Raw genomic sequence first — 18,284 nt, 5'->3', positions numbered from 1 at the left:
CCATCCGGGATACAGTTCGTTTATGGTATTTGTTTATTAGGGTCGTGTTTATTTCAGTTACCGTGTGGACGTAATTTGTGATGAGCCCCGGTCCGTTTCAAATTGTATCATTTTTTATGTACGGTCCATGTATTTGAAATGACGTTTCACATTCATCTAGTGATGGCCGATTTTCATTAGAATTATCGATTAATCGATTAACGAACCGAAAATTAAAATATTTGTAATGGGTTAAATCATGCCGATATAAGCATTAACTTCTCCAGAGGATCATCACCGATCGTTTCAAACATGTGCTGCACTCTCATTGGTGGAAAAATGGCAGCACAGCGAACAAAAAAAAATCGATTAGTTGTTAATCGAGTAATTAAAAACTAGGACACCTCTGATTTTGGTGTGTTTGTTTTGATAAAAATGAGCGCAAAATTTCATCTCTACCGAGGGGGCAGCAAATCACAAAATTACCTTGAATACGGGGGGTATTCATTGGATGAAAGGGACCGTGAAAGAGGACACTAAAATAGAAAGTTTTTCTTCCGACAGTTTCATCTTAGTATTCATCTTTGGTTTGGTGGTGGACAGGTATAGTGGTATGTCAGTTTCACCGCTACTGTTATAAAAAGAACCTGAATACCCAATCACATGGCACGGATTTAAAAATATTGATACATTGTAGTCAGTAACATGGGAGAGCAATAATAAATAAGATTTCTACCCAAAGCGATTGGTCTGATTTAAAAATTAGGTCTGTCATCCTCAAGGCCCACGCACATTAGATCCAAATCGGACGCGTTGCGGCAAAGTGACAGCTAAATCTATTGTCTAACTGTCAAATTTACGTCAACGCAACGCAAACGGATCTAATGTGGGTGGCCCTTCATGCTTGAATTTGAAAATTGTAGAGGTGTTTGTCGTCGAGCCATGTTACATTAATGAGGCATATTGTGTTTTAATGCATAATATACAATGTACAATGTTGCAATAATGAAATAAAATAATCGAATATAATCTCTAACTACAACTACATTGAACTGCTGCATTGAATTTCCAGTACAAATCGTTGTAATAGTGTGAGTGCCGTGGTTATTTCAGTCGAGGGCCAGGCAAGCCAACTTTCTTCAAGTTAGTACTCATAGATGTGCGACTAGAAGACTCATTTATAATTTGAAAACAGAATGGAACAATTAAACGGTAAAAATCGATAAATGATGGACTATACTATTTTTCGGAGGATGAACTGTCTTGTCCCTAGTGCGGTATAAAGGGTTTTACGATCAAAACTGTGTCGTCTTAAACTTGACGCATTTCTTTTAATAGAGCATTTAAAAAACATGAACATCTCTTTATGAGAGCAGAATGATGCCTTTATTTCGATTTTTACATCTGCTCCTCAGTTATCAAAATGGCGTCCAAGCAAGGGGAGCAATGCATCAACATTTTGCACGCGCATTGCAAACCTTCCTGGGCAGGAGTTTTATGCACGAAACGAAAATCAATTATTTTATTCATATGTTTCACTTATAAATTTTTGACAAAACATCAACCTTATACATTCCATAAGACAAACCACATAGTTCCTATAAGAATGCATAAAAGCTATATGTGACGGCTTATATATTTCATTTAACACATGATCTTCATAAACTTTTTTTTATTAGTTGAGTTATACATTTTATGAATAATCAGCAATAGAAATTTGCCAAAAGGTATAAGGAGATTTCTATCCGTGTACGGCAACCGGGAGGGAAAATTTTCAAGCATATGAAACTGTCGAAGTTCTCAGGCTAGCTGTACCTGTGGCTTAAAATGCGACATTTTCATTGCAACCGGGACCGTCAACCAGTAAATTTACGTGGAAATTCGTGTGCTGCCTTTCCTGAATCAACACGATTGTTCCGTGCTGTGTTGGCCGGATTCGACATCCTGCCATTACGGGAAAAAAGACCATGGAGTGGTACACCATCCAGAGCTCCACCCAATCAAAAAATATTGGGCCATCGTCAAGCGGAACCTGAAGAATACAAAAAAAAAAACTATTGGAAGCGAGAAGCAGTTTAACTGGCGTTCTGCGGCTGTACAAAATCTGATGGCAGGAGTTAAACGAAAGGCCCGGCAATTCGGATTCGGTCAACCGGAAGCTTAGCTGAATATTTTTTTTTTTCTGTATTCTATACTAATGGAACTAAAAAAGAAAAATAATTTATATTAATTAATAAAAAAAAAAAAATAATCAATTTACACGCATGAATTTTGACCCAATATTGATCGTAACACCCTTTATGGCGAGATTGTGTCTGTCTCTTAGCGTTTGTTCGATGAAATTTAGAATCAAACCCAATCGAAACATGTAATGTCCAGATGCCTTCGACAACAACGGGTCCCAGCGCGTTTCTTAAAATATACTTAAAACATATTAATTATTTTATGAGTTAAGCTGATTTCCATCAATACAATGAACAGTAATTTTTGCCAAAATCCAGAGTGAGGATCCTTCTGAGGATACAATCTATTTCAACAAGTCTTGGCAGCGTAGCGACGACATGCGAGCGGGATGAAAAGAATAGATCGGAATAGATAGAAGGAAAAACAGGGATGTTCAGGATAAATCTCAAAAGCATTGATAGGGATGCATAGGAATAGAGAAGGAATGAATGAGTCAAAAAAATCAGATCTCCCGGATTATTTTTCATTAATGGGGATATGTTTACAAATTTGACGATATATAAGATGGGGATGAGGATGTGTCGTTCCTTCAGTCAAAATCGTATTAAGATTTATCTGTTTAATCATATGTTCAAAAAAAGAAACGCAGGTTAAGAGACGACTCGCCTAGATGTAGGCAACACAGAATAAGAAACATCTCACTCTAGCTTTACCATACATGTGTCAGTGTATGCTATATTTCGAGATGTCACTGTTAACAACTATAGTATACTTCAACTACGCAAGCTTCTACACGGCAAATGAGAACGACCCAAAAGTTTAGTTAACTCATAATTCACATAAAGTGCAGGTACGCAGCGGCGAGTTAATTTGCCTCATGTTTTTTCAGGTTTTTCCATGTTCGTCCTGGACAAACTTCCCGAATATGAGAAAAGTTAAGATTTAATTCACTCAGTCTATTGGTACTAATCCTAGAATGAGTAAAGTTTTCCACATTTTCGGCAGATTTTTTAGGTTTTCCACAGGAAACCATGAGGGAAATTTACTGATCGCTAATTTGCTGCACTTTTAACGATTATGAGTGAACTAAACTCAAATTGGGGTCGTTCTCATTCGCCATGTACATAAATAACCATGAATTTTTAAAGTATCCGGGAAAACCGGGAAAAGCCCGGGAAAACGATAAAAGAACCGGGAAAGCTCAATAAACGTGAGATACGGTCACTTACACTATAGGTTGTATTTTTGTTTGGATGTTTGATTGTGTACTTCTGGTAAAGTTTATAAAAAATTAAAAATAATTCTTAGAATTCAATATGCATTAAAGACTGGAACGCGCAAAAATTGGTCGACAAAAAAAATTGTTTCTTTCAGTCCAAAATTTATTTATTTATATGACTGAACATCAACAGGCGATGTAACTTAAACTAAACATGAAAAGTACTAAAACAAAACATCAATAAGTACATAGATAGTCATCTCGTAAAAAAAAGGAACATTACTAAACAAACTAAACTGATCTAGAAAAAAACGAACTAAACCTCCGGCGAAAGAGCTGGCGAGTCAGGTCAAAATCAAACAGTGCGGAGACCCTATTGAAGAGTCTTTGTAAACCACCGATTGCACCGAACATGCTATAATTAGTTCGCTGTATGGGCAGGCGCAGCATTGAATTATTCCGTAGGGCTAGGGGTTGAACATTGATGTCAATTTGCTCAAGGAGGACAGGGCAATCGATGCGTCCTTGCAAAATATCCGCAATTAGCAATGCCCTTGCTGTATCTCTTCGGACCGACAGGCGCTCCAGATGGATCAGTTGCAAACGATTTTCGTAGCTAGGCAATCGGAAGGGATCCGTCCACGGCAGTTTACGTAGCGCATATCTCAGGAACCGTCGCTGAACAGACTCAACTCTTTCGACACCGTTGTTGTAGTGAGGAGTCCAGACAACCGAGCAGTATTCTAATATGGAGCGAGACAAGGAGCAGTACAACGATTTAAGGCAGTAGATATCCGTGAAGTCTTTGGCAATCCTGAAGATAAACCCTAGAATTCTGGAACCTTTGTCGACGGCGTGCGAGATGTGCTGCTTGAAAGAGAGTTATGTATCCAGAATCACGCCTAGGTCCTTAATTTGGCTGACGCGCTCAATTTCAGTGCCTAACAAAACATACTTGAGCATAATAGTCTCTTTCTTGCGCGAAAATGAGATAACCGAGCATTTGGACGGGTTAACCTCCATACGATTCAGAATACACCAATCAGCAAAAGCATTCAGCTGACGTTGAAGGAAGCAACAGTCTTCAATTGAATAAATTCGGAGGTAGAGTTTAAGGTCATCCACGTAAGATAATCGTGGTCCCTCAATTACCAGATTTACGTCGTTGAAATAAATCAGGAAAATCAGCGGTCCCAGGTGACTACCCTGAGGTATGCCGGATGTGGCAGCGAACGTACGGGACTGGTGATCACCAACGACAACAGTAAGATAGCGATCGGTGAGGTACGACTGAAACCATTGCAAAAGGCAGCTGTGGATACCAAGCCTGTCCTGTTTAGCGATTGATATGCGGTGATTCAATTTATCGAAGGCAGCAGATAAGTCAGTATAAATGACATCCGTCTGCGCACGATCCGACATACTGTTAGAGATGTAGGAAGTAAGGCACAGCAAGTTAGTGGCAGTGGAGCGACCAGCGATGAAACCATGCTGGTCGATACTAATAAACGGCTTACAGTGAGCGAGTAACGGTTCCATAACAACAAGTTCGAACAATTTAGCAACAGCGCTATGACAAAAATCTTCTTATTTTTCTTTTTGTAGTTCAAGTCATATATATAAAGGACAAAATGTTCGTTTATTCTTTTGGTTTGCCAAATCCGTGACTTCCGCTTAACCCCTTTCATTGAATTTGTGGTCTCAGTGATCTCATCGACCTTATTCGCTGCCGAACGCCAGTTACATTAAAACTGCTGCTCGTTTTCCATGGATTTATTAGTTTTTTTGAGATTCCATTTGACCAAGGCCCAATACCGTTCGATAGGGTGGAGTTCTGGGCTGTTGGGGGGGTTGTGGTCTTTGGGTACCACAACCACGTTGTTCGCATCGTACCACTCGATTGCCTTTTTCCCATAGTGGCAGCTCGCCAAGTCCGGCCAGAACAGCACAGGTCTATTATGTTGCTTTAGGAATGGTAGCAGCCGCTTAACCAGGCACCCCTGGTCGTAAATATCTTGATTGATGGTTCCCGTAACTTCGATAGTTTGATGATTTTGAAAATTTCAGTCACCTTCCCTTTCTTGATGCGGTATAAAACTCCTGTCCCGGAAGCTGCTTGAAATCCGCCTTCACATAAGTTTCGTCGTCCATGACGACACAGTCGAACTTTGTGAGCAGATTCGTATACAGCTTTCGGGACCGCTGCTTTGCCGACGTGTTTTGTTTGTAATCTCGGTTCGCCACCTTCACCTTCTTAAACGTTGACAACTCGACTCGTTTCTTGGCCCGCTGCACAGTAGTATGAGGGACATTGAGCTTGCCAGCGACGTCCCGGATGGAGAGGTTAGGATTCCGCTTATACTTCACGGCCACCTTCTTCGTCGTCGCTGCCACGTCCGGATTTCAAGTGTCGCCGCTTCCAGGCTACCTGGTGGTCGACAGACGCTCCCCGAACAATTTTAAAACGTTTGTCACGGTCGATTTGACCACATCCAACAATTTTGCCAACTTGGCGTGTGAGAACGTCGGATTCTCTTGCTGCGCGAGCAAAATTTTGACACGCTGCTCCTCTTGCTTGGACGACATTTTGAAAATTGGAGAGCAGACGGTGAAAACTCATCATAGCAACCATTGTATATACACTCAACTTCCGAATGCAGCTTTTTAGGTTTTTTATGCATTTTAACATAAATACACCAATTTGAAGTTGACCCATTTTTGCGCGTTCGAGACTTTACTTTTCCAATGGACATCATATCAAAAATTGTTTAATTTCCATTAACATTAATTCTGTGTTCTAGCTTACCCTGAAGCTGTGTACAATATACAGGAATAATTTTGTACATTGTTTTTTCATCTAGAAAACGTCTTATAACACTTGATAGCTTGATAGCTTCCTTTTCATAGTCGAACGTTATTCATGACTTGAAAAAAGTCCGATAAGTTAAAAGAAATGGCTTACACAACACCGAAATGTATTTTACAACGCTTAAAGTGCCTTAAAATAAGTAAACTTGATGTAAAACGCACAAATTACCTCTAAAATACCAAAAAAGATTCAAAAATGTTAAAAATGCCTTTAAACGAAATCATTACTAAAAAAAACAAAAATCACCATACAACACTAGAATGGTTGAAATGGTCTCAAACAGATCGAAATGGCCTCTTGACCTGTTAACGCCCAAGTCGTTATTGCTCAAAAATCAGTAAACAGTAATGGCAACACCTCCTCTGAGCAAAAGTGGAACTTGTGTAGGATGGTGTTTGTTAATTCACGAGTGCATTCATAAATAGCTGTCAATTATTGGTTTTGTTATGATTGTCGTAAAAAGTGAAACGTTTCTTTCTTTGATTTATGATGAAAACGAAAAAAATTCCAACCGAAATTGAACAGATGCGTAAGTAAATTTATGATGAATATTAAAAATTTTGTAATGATGCCATTCACAATGATGGTAGAACGGCAGCCCGACTTTTGCTCAATACAACAGATGAAATTATCCTTAATAGGTAAAAAAATCTCCCTAAAATAGATCGGGTTGCTCCTTAAATGATTGATCAAAATACGTTAAAAATCTTAAAATGCTTAGTAAATATTTAAAGTACGCTCCCTAATATGGAGAAAACTGTCCATTAAGCATTTGAAAATGCTCCTTAGTATGCACCGCTTTGCACCATTTTGAAGTGTAATTGTACCATATATCATCGGAAAAGCTGGTGTAGAAAGGTTAATAAGTACCATGAAGTCAGCTGAAATGTTCAGTAAAAATGCACAAATGCACACAATGATTTACTGAACATTTCAGCTGATTTCATGGTACTTATTAACCTTTCTACACCAGCTTTTCCGATGATATATGGTACAATTACACTTCAAAATGGTGCAAAGCGGTACATACTAAGGAGCATTTTCAAATGCTTAATGTACAGTTTTCTCTATTTTAGGGAGCGTACTTTAAATATTTACTGAGCATTTTATGATTTTTAACGTATTTTGATCAATCATTTAAGGAGCAACCCGATCTATTTTAGGGAGATTTTTTTTGCTTATTAAGGAACATCGTCATTGTTTAATGATTAATTTACCTTTTTACCATGGTAGAACCATCCTCGATCATGAATTTGCTATCTCAGAAGTGTCTTCCACTTTTCCTAAGCCCTTGAGTGCTGCATTTATGGGCATTCGTATGGTGCATTAGTAAAATGCATGCCCGTTTCACACGGCTTTGGCACATTAACACAGTGTGTGGGGGGAGGAGGGGGGGGGGGTTAAGTTATGATGCTCGGCAACTTTGCACAGTACTCGCTGACCATTTGAATGTCACTGTTGTTATCATTTTCTCTGGAAGGGGTCGGTCGATTCCAAGAATTGTTAAAGCATACAGAGGATCACTATCCGGTGGTTTCATGTTCTGACGAAATGGAAATATATTCTTTATCAATACGTACGTTGGGATTGTAGTCCTTCTACCTTTCATTTTCATTTTCTTCAACATTAGATCCTGCTACGCCTTCCGTTGGATCGTGATGTAGGTACCGGATCTTTCTTCTTTTTGAATCCTTGAATTTCCAGCAGCTACCGAATGACGGTAGTTTACTCAATGGTGATGGAAGTTGCCAATTCCTCATAATTACTGGCTTCCAACAGGAAAAAAAAAATTTCGGTTCCTCGTTCACAAGCAAAAGTTACTTTCACTAGGTATCGATCTGAGTTTCAATCCTCTGCTTGATTCACCATGACAAGTTTTTCGGTTTGGAGTTGGATACAAATTGCCGTGAAATTTTGTAGAGTAAAACAAAAATAACAACACACAGTCACACTTGTGCTTAAAAGTTCCACCATTGATTAACAGAGGCGCTGTTATCAGTGACGTTTGTCATTTGTATGGGATAAGGGAACAGTTGCCAGTCTTCTTGATTTGTAGTCTTCGCTTTAGACCAAATGTTCCACATAGGGGCACGGGTAGTATAGTGGTAAACGTGATTGCCTCTCACCCCAAAGGGCCTGGATTCAATCCCAGTCGGCGCCACCGGGATTTTCTGAGGCATAAAATTTCTGATCACGTATCAGTACGGAAAACAAGATCGACTGAAAACAAATCAAGGAAAAAAGAGTGGGGACAGGGGGGTTGTGATCCACCATACAAACTTGACCCAGCCTAATGGACATGAGCATGATTGAGATTATTTTAAAACGTCAACATAGCTCTTAAAACTCCACTATCTATAAAACTCACCATTTCCATTGAAAATGCACGCATCGCTTTAACGTTAAAGCAATGAGCTTCGCCACTCCCAGAGGATTGCAGTAACGAACGCAATAAAATAATTCCTGTAAACACCATCCTCACTGGCACAATCTAATTACCAAACTTTCTCTCTTTCTTCACAGTAGAAGACGCCGACGCGGACGAGGAAGATGGACACAACGGGCGAGACGAGCGGGACCGCGAAATCAACGGCGAAAAGGAGAAACTGGACGAAGACGGATCCCTCCGGGACGACGGTTCACCGGAGCCCCCCAACGGCGAGATTGTATCGATACTGCGAAAGAACGGCTCGCTACTTCAAAGCCAGTATGTTTCCCCACTCCCGTGCGGCGGTGATGTTTCGGAATCATGACATTTATGACTGTATTTTTTCCTGTTTCTTTTTCTTGTGGCAGGGAAATTTCCTCCAGTCAGCAGAACTTTTTCCGAATGTTGGATCAAAAAATCGAAGAGGTAATCAACGTTCACTTTACACGTGTGTGGCATGACGAGGCATTTCGGGTTTGATGCGAAAAGATGAAACCAGAAACGTGTTTTTTTTTTTGGGAAATTCGATTTGCAAATTGAATTGGTTGCTTTCGATCGATTTTCCATCTCTCGGGCTTATCGGAATTTGATTTCCCCAATTTTTGCACGGCCTTAGTTTGAGGTCCCTGTGTGGATAGGGATGCCAAACTGTTTTTGTTTTGAAGAGCCATGCGCATCCACGGGAATCGCACTCTTGTGAAGCTGACTCTGGCTACCTTCCATATTCACCATCTCCGATAAATTCAATAAATCAGAATTTTATTTTCTCCACTCTCACGCATTCGCACACATCCAACCAGGGGCCTGATTACGATTCGAGCAGCGAAACTGAACAGGCGTTGGAGGAAGCCCGGATGAACGCCCTGGTGCAGCACTGGGAATCGGCCAGCCTAACGACATCAATGTGTTCTTCCACCAGTCGATCACTTCAGGGATCTCCGGTGCGACAGGTACCACTAAGGTAGGCAATCCGATATCCAATCCACTCGCCTAAATTCCGTTCGACAGCACATTGAAAGTAATGTTAGAATTGATATTGCAGACAGCCTCCACTGAGGCCAGCTTTCCAGCAGCCGCTCAGTGCAGAGTTACTCTCCCAGCAGCAGCTGCTCAAACAGCAACATCAGCTGATCCTGCAACATCACCAACAACAGCAACAGCAGCAGCAGCACCAACAACAACAACAACTCCAACAACAACAGCATCAACAGATGCAGCTGCTGCCGCAACAACAACAGCAACAGCAACAACAAATCATACACCAAAACTTCAACATCAACATGAACATAAACAGCCCCAAGCGGGTGGTCGGAAGCGGGAACGCCGTCAGCGTGGGTGGTATTCCGGTCAGTCTGGATGGTCGGCAGCTTCTGTCGCAAACCATCATCCACCAGAACTACGGGGTGATACAGCCTACCCAAACGACAACACAGCTACGTCCCAGTTCCGGGCGAACCCTTCCAACGCCGGTGCAGTGTTTGCAGCTGTCGTACTACCAACAGCAGCAGCAACAACAGCTGCAAGCTCACCAACAGCAGCTCCAGCAGGCCCAGATTATGGGCGGTGCGTCGACGATGGGACCAATGCAACCATTCCAACAGCAATCGATACCACCACATCCGTACTACAATGATATTCTGAGGCATCCCTTACAGGTGAGTGATAGTTGGCAAACGTATTGATCTACCCATCGTTAACGAATATTATCGGGTTTGGGTAAATTTGGACCAATGTTTGATCCTTTTGAAAGAGATAATTCTTTACATCAAATGACCCTGATTTATTTGCGGCTGTTAAAATGAGTGGTTATAGAAAGACCAATGGATCCGTTGCTGTGGTCAAGAAATGAAGCAATTTCGTAGGGAACTTCTACCGATTTATGAAAGAATTTCACTTTTAGGATTGTGGGGTATAGGTTTTGATAGGCATTTCCAATTTTCCCAATCAATCGATTATTTGTTAATAGATTTTATACTTCATTGATAATAAGCGGCATCAATTAACGCATTAGCATAAGCATCGAACAAGTTGCACAATGTTGTAGGTGGTACGAATTCAAAACTATTAAGAGCAAGACGGATATCTATTACTGGACAGATAGTAAGTAGGAAATAATTACCATCTCCCAGATAAAGACATATCCCGCTCCAACAGTGAAGGATTCGTGGCCAGTTGTTAGTCAAACATTTGCTTAAGAGAGATGCAGAGAACTTTACGACCCCTCATAAATGTCTCGGGAATTTATGAATTATGTTAGTAGGAAAAGTAAGCCCTAGCCAGTCACTGTTGCTGGCAAATGTAGATTTTTTATAAATGTTGAAATTGCTGTCCAGAGCGTCTGCTGAAAGATAAGGTTGCTGAAATAAAATGAAGATATAACATAGTGAACTCGCCATCGTTATCACACCCGTAGTTAATCAAAAGGAAGGAATTATGTTGTGTTTTATCATTTTTTTTTTTATTGATTGAGGGGAAGACCCGCGGGAGTGAAAATAATTTTACTACCTCTTCTCCCGTAGGCCCAAAACCTCTATTTCTTTTCAACTTGAATCATAATCAATTAAAGAAAACTTAAGTCCTTGGGATGTATACAAATTATGCCTAGTGCAGCTCCACTAAAACCCATTCCTTACTCTGCCTCTGGCTGAATCCCTCCTGGACCACAGTGAAGCGACTACTTCGGGGGGTGGCTGTGCTAATGCACTTGTCGTACTCTCAGCGCTAGCTGGCGTTGCTAGATCGGTGCTCTTCTCTCCATTAACGTTGCAGCTCCGACATAATCTGCGTGACTGCCCTGCTGATGGCATTCTAAGTGCTCTCCTCTCGACACATTTCAACGACGACATTCTCCACGTTAAGGACGGGCATCTCCCTTCGCACTGCCTCGAACCTTGGACAGCCGAAGACCACATGCTCCGGCGTTTCATCGATGTTGCCACACTCCGGACAGAGGGGTGACGCTGCGTGTCCAAACCGATGCAGGTATTTCCTGAAGCAGCCGTGGCCAGACAGGAACTGCGTTAGGTGGAAGTTGACTTCTCTGTTTTCTGTTCACCCAGGTCGAAAGAATCGGTATTAGTCTATGTGTCTATCTACCGTTCTCCGTCGTGTTTCACTCCTGTTGCCACTTAGTAAATGACTCCACTCTCACAACTTTCCGTACTCTTCCCGCCTGAAGCACTCGCTGTCTTCCGCCAGGGTGATGCCGATAGGGATCATACCGGAGATAACGCAGACTGCTTCCGACGAGATGGTTCTGTACGCACTCACGACTCGCATGGCCATGAGCCGAAACGTACTGCTCAGTTTTATTTGGTTCTGCTTCGTTTCCAGCGCTGGAACCCAGGCTGGAGCTCCATACCTCAGTATCGAAGTCGACACACTGGTCAGAAGACGTCTCTTGCTACTGCTGGGACCAGCGTTTTTCGGCATGCTATCGCGTTGATGGCCTTCGAAGCCTTCTCACAGGCATATTCGACGTGGCTGTTGAAGTTTAGCCGGTCATCGATGATCACTCCCAGGTATTTTAACACACGCTTTGAGGCTATGGCGTGCTCTCCGATGGTGATTTCTGTCCGCTGTACCACTTTACAGTTACGGACCAATAACACTTCCGTTTTGTGGTGGGCTATCTACAGCTTCGCTCCTTGCATCATGTTGATCGCAACAACACAACAACACTTCAACCTCTTCCAGCGTCTCGCCTGTTACCGTCAAGACGACGTCGTCCGTAAAGCCAACGACCTCAACACCTTTGGGCAGCTTCAGCGTTAGCACGCCGTTGTACATCCCGTTCCAGAGCGTTGGACCAAGGATGGAGCCTTGTGGAACTCCCGCTGTGATCCTAATCGATCTCTGGCCGATGTCTGTCTCGTAGACCAGAACCTGGTTCTGGAAATAACTCAGGATCCTGCACAGGTAATCAGGGACTCTCATTCTATGCAGCGCTTCGGCGATGGCCTACCAGCGGACGCTGTTGAACGCATTATTGACGTCGATAGTTATCACGGCGCAATATTGATCTCCTCTCCGCTTCTGTTTGGACGCCCTTTTGGCTCTCTCGACCACTGTCTGAATTGCATCCACCTCGATTTCCCCTTCCGGAATCCGAACTGCCTCTCCGACAATCCGTGCTCACTCTCCGTGCATTTCGTCAGCCTGTTTAGGATGATCCTCTCCAAGAGTTTTCCGAGTGTATCCAGCAGGCATATAGGCCTATACGATGCTGGATCCCCCGGTGGTTTTCCTGGTTTCGGCAGCAACACTCGTCCAGACATTTCTGCAGCACCATCCTGAACATGTCCAGGGACGCCTGGATCGCCACTTTCGACACTACGTTGGGGATTTCATCCGGACCGGGAGCTTTCTTCACCTTCAATCCTTTCGCCACTGCTACGAGTTCCTCGTTGGTGACTTCGATGTTATCTCCCTCTCCTTCTCCATACGGTGTAGGTGGCCAGGTCGTTGAGTCGTGCTTCGGGAAAAGTCCTTCCACGATGACTTTCAGCTTCTCAACTATTTCCAGTTTTGCCAGAGCTTCCAGCAGACTGTGCCCTCTTGCATTGGAACACCTACTTCCCCACTCCATGGCCCAAGCATTATGTGTGCGTGTGCCAAACGGGTTGTCCCATTGCATAAAAAGTAATGGTACGAAACTTACTTAACCGTTTCGAGCCCACGTGGTCATATATGACCTGCATAAAATCAAAAATTATAAATAGCTCATTACTTTCTTCAGCATTCTGTGGGTGTCAACTATACAGGAAAAATATGAAAGCACGAGTTTATACCCAAACTCAAAGGCCTAGATCTCCAAAAACCTTCTGAAGTTCTGCAACGGATCATGCACTGACATGTTAATTAAACCCAATTGGAAAATTCGAGATGATGCAATAATCGAAGTTCTCCAATTTGTCCAGGAGTTCAGACTGTCTGATCTACTGGATCAACCAAGGCCTGAGTGATGTTCTCAGTGACGACAGCTACCCAAATGTTCATAGAGTTTTTGCACATCACTGATGTTATATTTTGATGTACATAAGATGCTCAAGGTTCTCCAAATAATGCTTGAGTTCAGATCAAATGATCTTCCAGATCAACCATGACTGATACAAGACGTTTAGTAACGAAATAACTCCAATCAAGTTCATTGAGATTATTCACATCATTTGCATTTCAATTCTATGTGTATAAGATGTTCTACGATCTCCAAATTGTCCTGGAGTTCAGACTATTTGATCTACTAGATCAACCAAGACCTGTACGATTCCCTCAGTGACGACAGCTGCCCAAACATGTTCATTGCGTGCTACGCATCACTTATAATTTATTTTGATGTTTATAAGATGCTTAAGGCTCTCCAAATTATCCTGGAGAGATTAAATGATCTACCAGATCAAAAAACACTGATATATTGCCCTTAGTAACGGAACAGTTTCATAGATATTATGCACATCATTTACGTTTCAATTCCAAGTGCTATGACTATGACTATGAATTGAATTTAAAGAATGTTTTAAAACCTCGATAAAACTTGCAATGATGCTTGGAATGTGTCGCGTGACCGGTCTTTGGTACTATTAAAGATTGGACCACTTCTCTGAGGAGTTTCCGGAACATGTCCAAATGTGGTTAATTATTGGTACTATTCAAATTGTTGCCACTATCCCCAAAGGTATCCGAAACCACAGAGTAAATAAGGCAGCTGGTGGCTTTCAAAATTCTTTCTTTATCATCGCCTTGAAAAATCCACAAGAGCAACAAGTCCATATTGAAACGTACCTCCACTATAGGTGCGTTTACTCTACTGACCACTTTCCCAAAACAAATTTCACGGAAATTGGCATATCTCGGTTGTCTATGGGCCGATTTACGATCTTTGACCGGTGGAAAGCTTCTTAAAAGTGTAAATATACAGGGTGAAAGGTAATTCCTGTCAGTGTTTTTTAAGCAATTGTAGTATCAAATGGGTTAATCACATACATGTCTGCATATTTTTTCTTTTAGAGTATGTTAAAATATCAACACGGCATGCAAGTTTGTTTTGAATTTTCTTTCTTTTGATACTCGTCATAATCATGGACGCGAAAAGGGAACTCGTGATAAGCCTGTTTTTGAAGCATCATATACCGTGTTCTATTTTGAAGACGCTGAAACCACTCGGAATAAACGAAAGATTCATCTTTCACACCATTAAACGGTACAAGGAAACCGGTTCGTGGAAAATCTCTCCCAGACCAGGCCGAAAACGCAGTGTCAGGACTCCGGAAGTTATCAAACGAGTGAGAGAGCGAATTCGGCGGAATTCTTGTAAGCCTGGGCGTAAGATGGCCAAAGAACTCGGAATGTCGCAGCCAACGATCAGGAGTATTTTGAAAGATGATCCCGGATTGAATGCTTACAAAAAAACAGCGGGTGCATGGTTTGACCGGAAAGCAAAAGATAGCTACACACTAAGAAATAACTACTTTTACACGAGACGTAATCCATATTGGATGTAAATCATAGAACGTAAACAAACATTTCATGTAAAATTAAATGTTCTCAAACCGAAACATCAACTATTCGACGAAGAGAACGTTTGATTGAATTGATTTTCTAGTTTCTTTCAACTGATTCTTGTTATGTCAAAAGGGCCGCTTACATGTGTCAGTCTCAAGGAACCGAAATTTACATGACTTTTTAGTAGTGTGTAGAGTCAAAAGATGTCGGAAACTGCTCAAACGGCACGGTGATTGTGAAATTCTGTTTTCGGATGAGAAAATGTTCCTGCGACAGGATCACCACAACCTACATTTTTTTTTATGTCTTTATTTAGGAGATTTTCAGCCCTGGGCCTCCCACCAACAAAATGATCGGGTATAATGCTGCATATCTTGCTGATATTCCTCGTGACAAACTGGCGGTTCAAAGGTTCCAGAATGTTTCCAGGGTGATGGTTTGGGGATGTTTCTCCAAAACATTGAAAGTTCAATTGCTGTTCATTGAACCTGGTGTTAAAATCAACAGTAAATATTACATCGATAATGTTTGGAAGAACCACTTGCTTCCCTTCGTCCAAAAATATTATAAGAATGCACCATACTGCTTCCAACAAGATTCTGCACCGTCCCAATGAGGCCAATTTCCCGGATTTCATTTCGTCGAAAGAGTGGCCTGGCTCCTTACCCGATTTGAATCCTCTCGACTTCTTTGCATGGGACTACATATAAGGTGAACTAGGGAATACCAAAGGACTAACCGTGGAATCTTTTAAGCAACGTTTGGTGAATATATGGGACGACATGCTGCAAGATATCGTGCGTGCCAGCTGTAATTATTTTCAAAAACGGATGCGGCTCGTAATTAAAGGAAAGGGAGAAAGATTTGAATTGGACTACGTTAAGACAAATGTTATAAATACAAGAAACAGGAAATACACTGAAAATTAAATTTCACATCACCTTTTCATTTTTATGACCATATACTTTACTGACAGGAATTACCTTTCACCCTCTAGTGAGTAGTCAAAACAATCCAGATTTTCAAAAAACATCCCACAATTATGAACTTCAGAAAAATTGCACATTTTACATAGCTTAAAAACATCCGTAACATCTCCTGTTCCAATTCCGGACAACTGAGCATGAACAATGATCCCAATGCTGTATCTAGGAAGACAAAAATGCTTGCGCTTAAACCATTTGATTTAATAAGGTACATGGTGTTTTTATTTTTTTTTGCAAATTAATTTATTTGTACAGGCTTAATCGAATAAACTTTACAGAGCCAAATTATCGTTTGTGCTACATGGTGTCTTTGATATAGCTTTCATATATTTATTGGTTAGTGAGTTCAACTTTTTAGTTATTTGAGATACACCGTTGCAATATTCTACAATGTTGTAGAACAGTTTACTGAAAGCAAGTTTGCTCAAGAAATGTATTTTATATCTCTAATGGTTCTCGTTTTAGACTGATTTTTTAAAAGATTACTTAGATTAGTTAGATAACATTGATTTAATGGCAGTGGTTTGTTCCAGAAACTTTTAAAACTATTGATTTCGCACATTTTTATTAAAGCAACTAAGGTCCTCTCTTTTTCTGTTGGAAAGTTATAATTGATTTAAGCTGAAAAAAAAAATATTTTCAAATATTGATGTCTCAAAAAGGAGTTAATAGATTTTTACGTAAATGATTGCATTTTAAAAGAAATTAGTGTACTACATTTCATTAACTTTTGAAAAGGACGTATTTTTTATTACAAAATTCGTTTATAACTTTTCATTAGAACCTAAGTTCTTTCAGTTAAAATGTGCGTCATCAAAAGCTCAAAAAGTGTTTACAATAAATAATTTGCGAGAAATCAATGTATAAAAAAGATATTTAAAAAAAATCGGATTATGCAAGTGTCACCCTAAGCTGCTTGCATCCATTTGTAAAAAACGTGAACCGAAAGAGATAAAAAAATATTTTTGCAGTACAGGGTGCGTGACGAATTTTTGCAGTAAATGACATATTTGAGAAAAATGACACCAGTTGCTATTCTAGCAATGAATGTTATGTGATTTATTTTCTTTCGCAAAATATGGAAGTTGTTACTAATTTTATTGAAAAAAATCGCCTTCCCTTTCGACGACTGTAGCTAGACGCTTCCGGAAACTGCCATATGCATGTTTGATAATGTTTTAATCCATAGATGTCATCACTACCTTGATTTTAGCTTTTAGGGACTTAAGTGTGGTGTTAGGGTTTCTATTGGTATTCCGTTCGACGATGCCCCGTACAAAATAATCCAACGGATTGATATCGGGACTGCTTGTGGGCCAAATTTATTTCTCCCAAAATTCCGAAATATTTTCCGCAAGCAATTTCTGTGTTTTATTAGCAGTATGAGCAGGTTCTCCATTTTATCACTTTCCCAGGCCTTTTTTTATATTCTACACTGTTCTTTCAGACACATTTATCCACCAAATTATTTCTATTACGCTTACTCCGGCGCGCAACAAAGCGACAGCGGCTGACCGATTGCTCTTTTGTTTCGACATCTTTACGTTTACTCAACACTGTTTGTTTACATCTTACACCTCACAGTATTAGCAATTCAGTGCTGCCAAATATATCTAAATCATGATCCGCAAGCATGAGAAATTCCTATTTGAAATTTACTGCAAAAATTCGTCACGCACCCTGTAAAGTGGCTTCAAATAAATAGTTCTACAACCCTGGCCTATCTCAAATAAGAAAAAATAACATTTTGAACATAAAAACCATGGGGCCCACCGTATTTTCTATTTACAAATTCAGATAGTCCAAAACAATGTTTGACAAAGTTGAAGAACTATTTATTCAAACCAACTTTTCTGAAAAAATAAATCTTTAAAAATTTATTCTTAAAACATTGATTCTTAAAAAAATAATTCTAGATAGAGCTGGAATTAGGGCGAAACAGCTTTTGTAAACAATGACTTCTATCGATGATTTCTAGGAACTCAAGGCACGCCCACGCAGACCGACATATCCATCGGATAGGGGAAGTCTTTCGCCACCTAATGAGGATGTTGGTTTGCGTGAGTGAGCCTTGAATTTCTAAGAATCATCGATAGAAGTCATTGTTTACAAAAGCTG

The 18,284-nt window shown here is 40.6% G+C and overlaps 1 protein-coding gene across 3 annotated transcripts in view; it reads left to right on the top strand.

Moving 5' to 3' along the window:
• The window catches only part of LOC135702720 (alpha-protein kinase 1-like), a 365,060-nt gene that overhangs the window by 228,665 nt on the left and 118,111 nt on the right, over positions 1-18,284 (top strand). For 2 of the 3 annotated variants that reach the window (XM_065223767.1, XM_065223768.1), the window contains 4 exons: positions 8,775-8,958; positions 9,048-9,105; positions 9,480-9,640; positions 9,722-10,334. In XM_065223767.1, the coding sequence (XP_065079839.1) occupies positions 8,775-8,958; positions 9,048-9,105; positions 9,480-9,640; positions 9,722-10,334 (1,016 nt within the window). Of the gene's footprint in view, positions 1-8,774; positions 8,977-9,047; positions 9,106-9,479; positions 9,641-9,721; positions 10,335-18,284 lie in introns of all 3 variants that reach the window. The other variant, XM_065223766.1, reaches the window with a different exon arrangement.

Source organism: Ochlerotatus camptorhynchus, unplaced genomic scaffold (assembly GCF_037179485.1).
Source record: "Ochlerotatus camptorhynchus isolate MF236.1 unplaced genomic scaffold, CSIRO-AGI_Acam_v1.1 ptg000196l, whole genome shotgun sequence".
NCBI lineage: Eukaryota > Metazoa > Arthropoda > Insecta > Diptera > Culicidae > Ochlerotatus > Ochlerotatus camptorhynchus.
The sequence above is the reverse complement of the archived record's forward strand: the minus strand, read 5'-3'. Positions and strand labels throughout refer to the sequence as shown.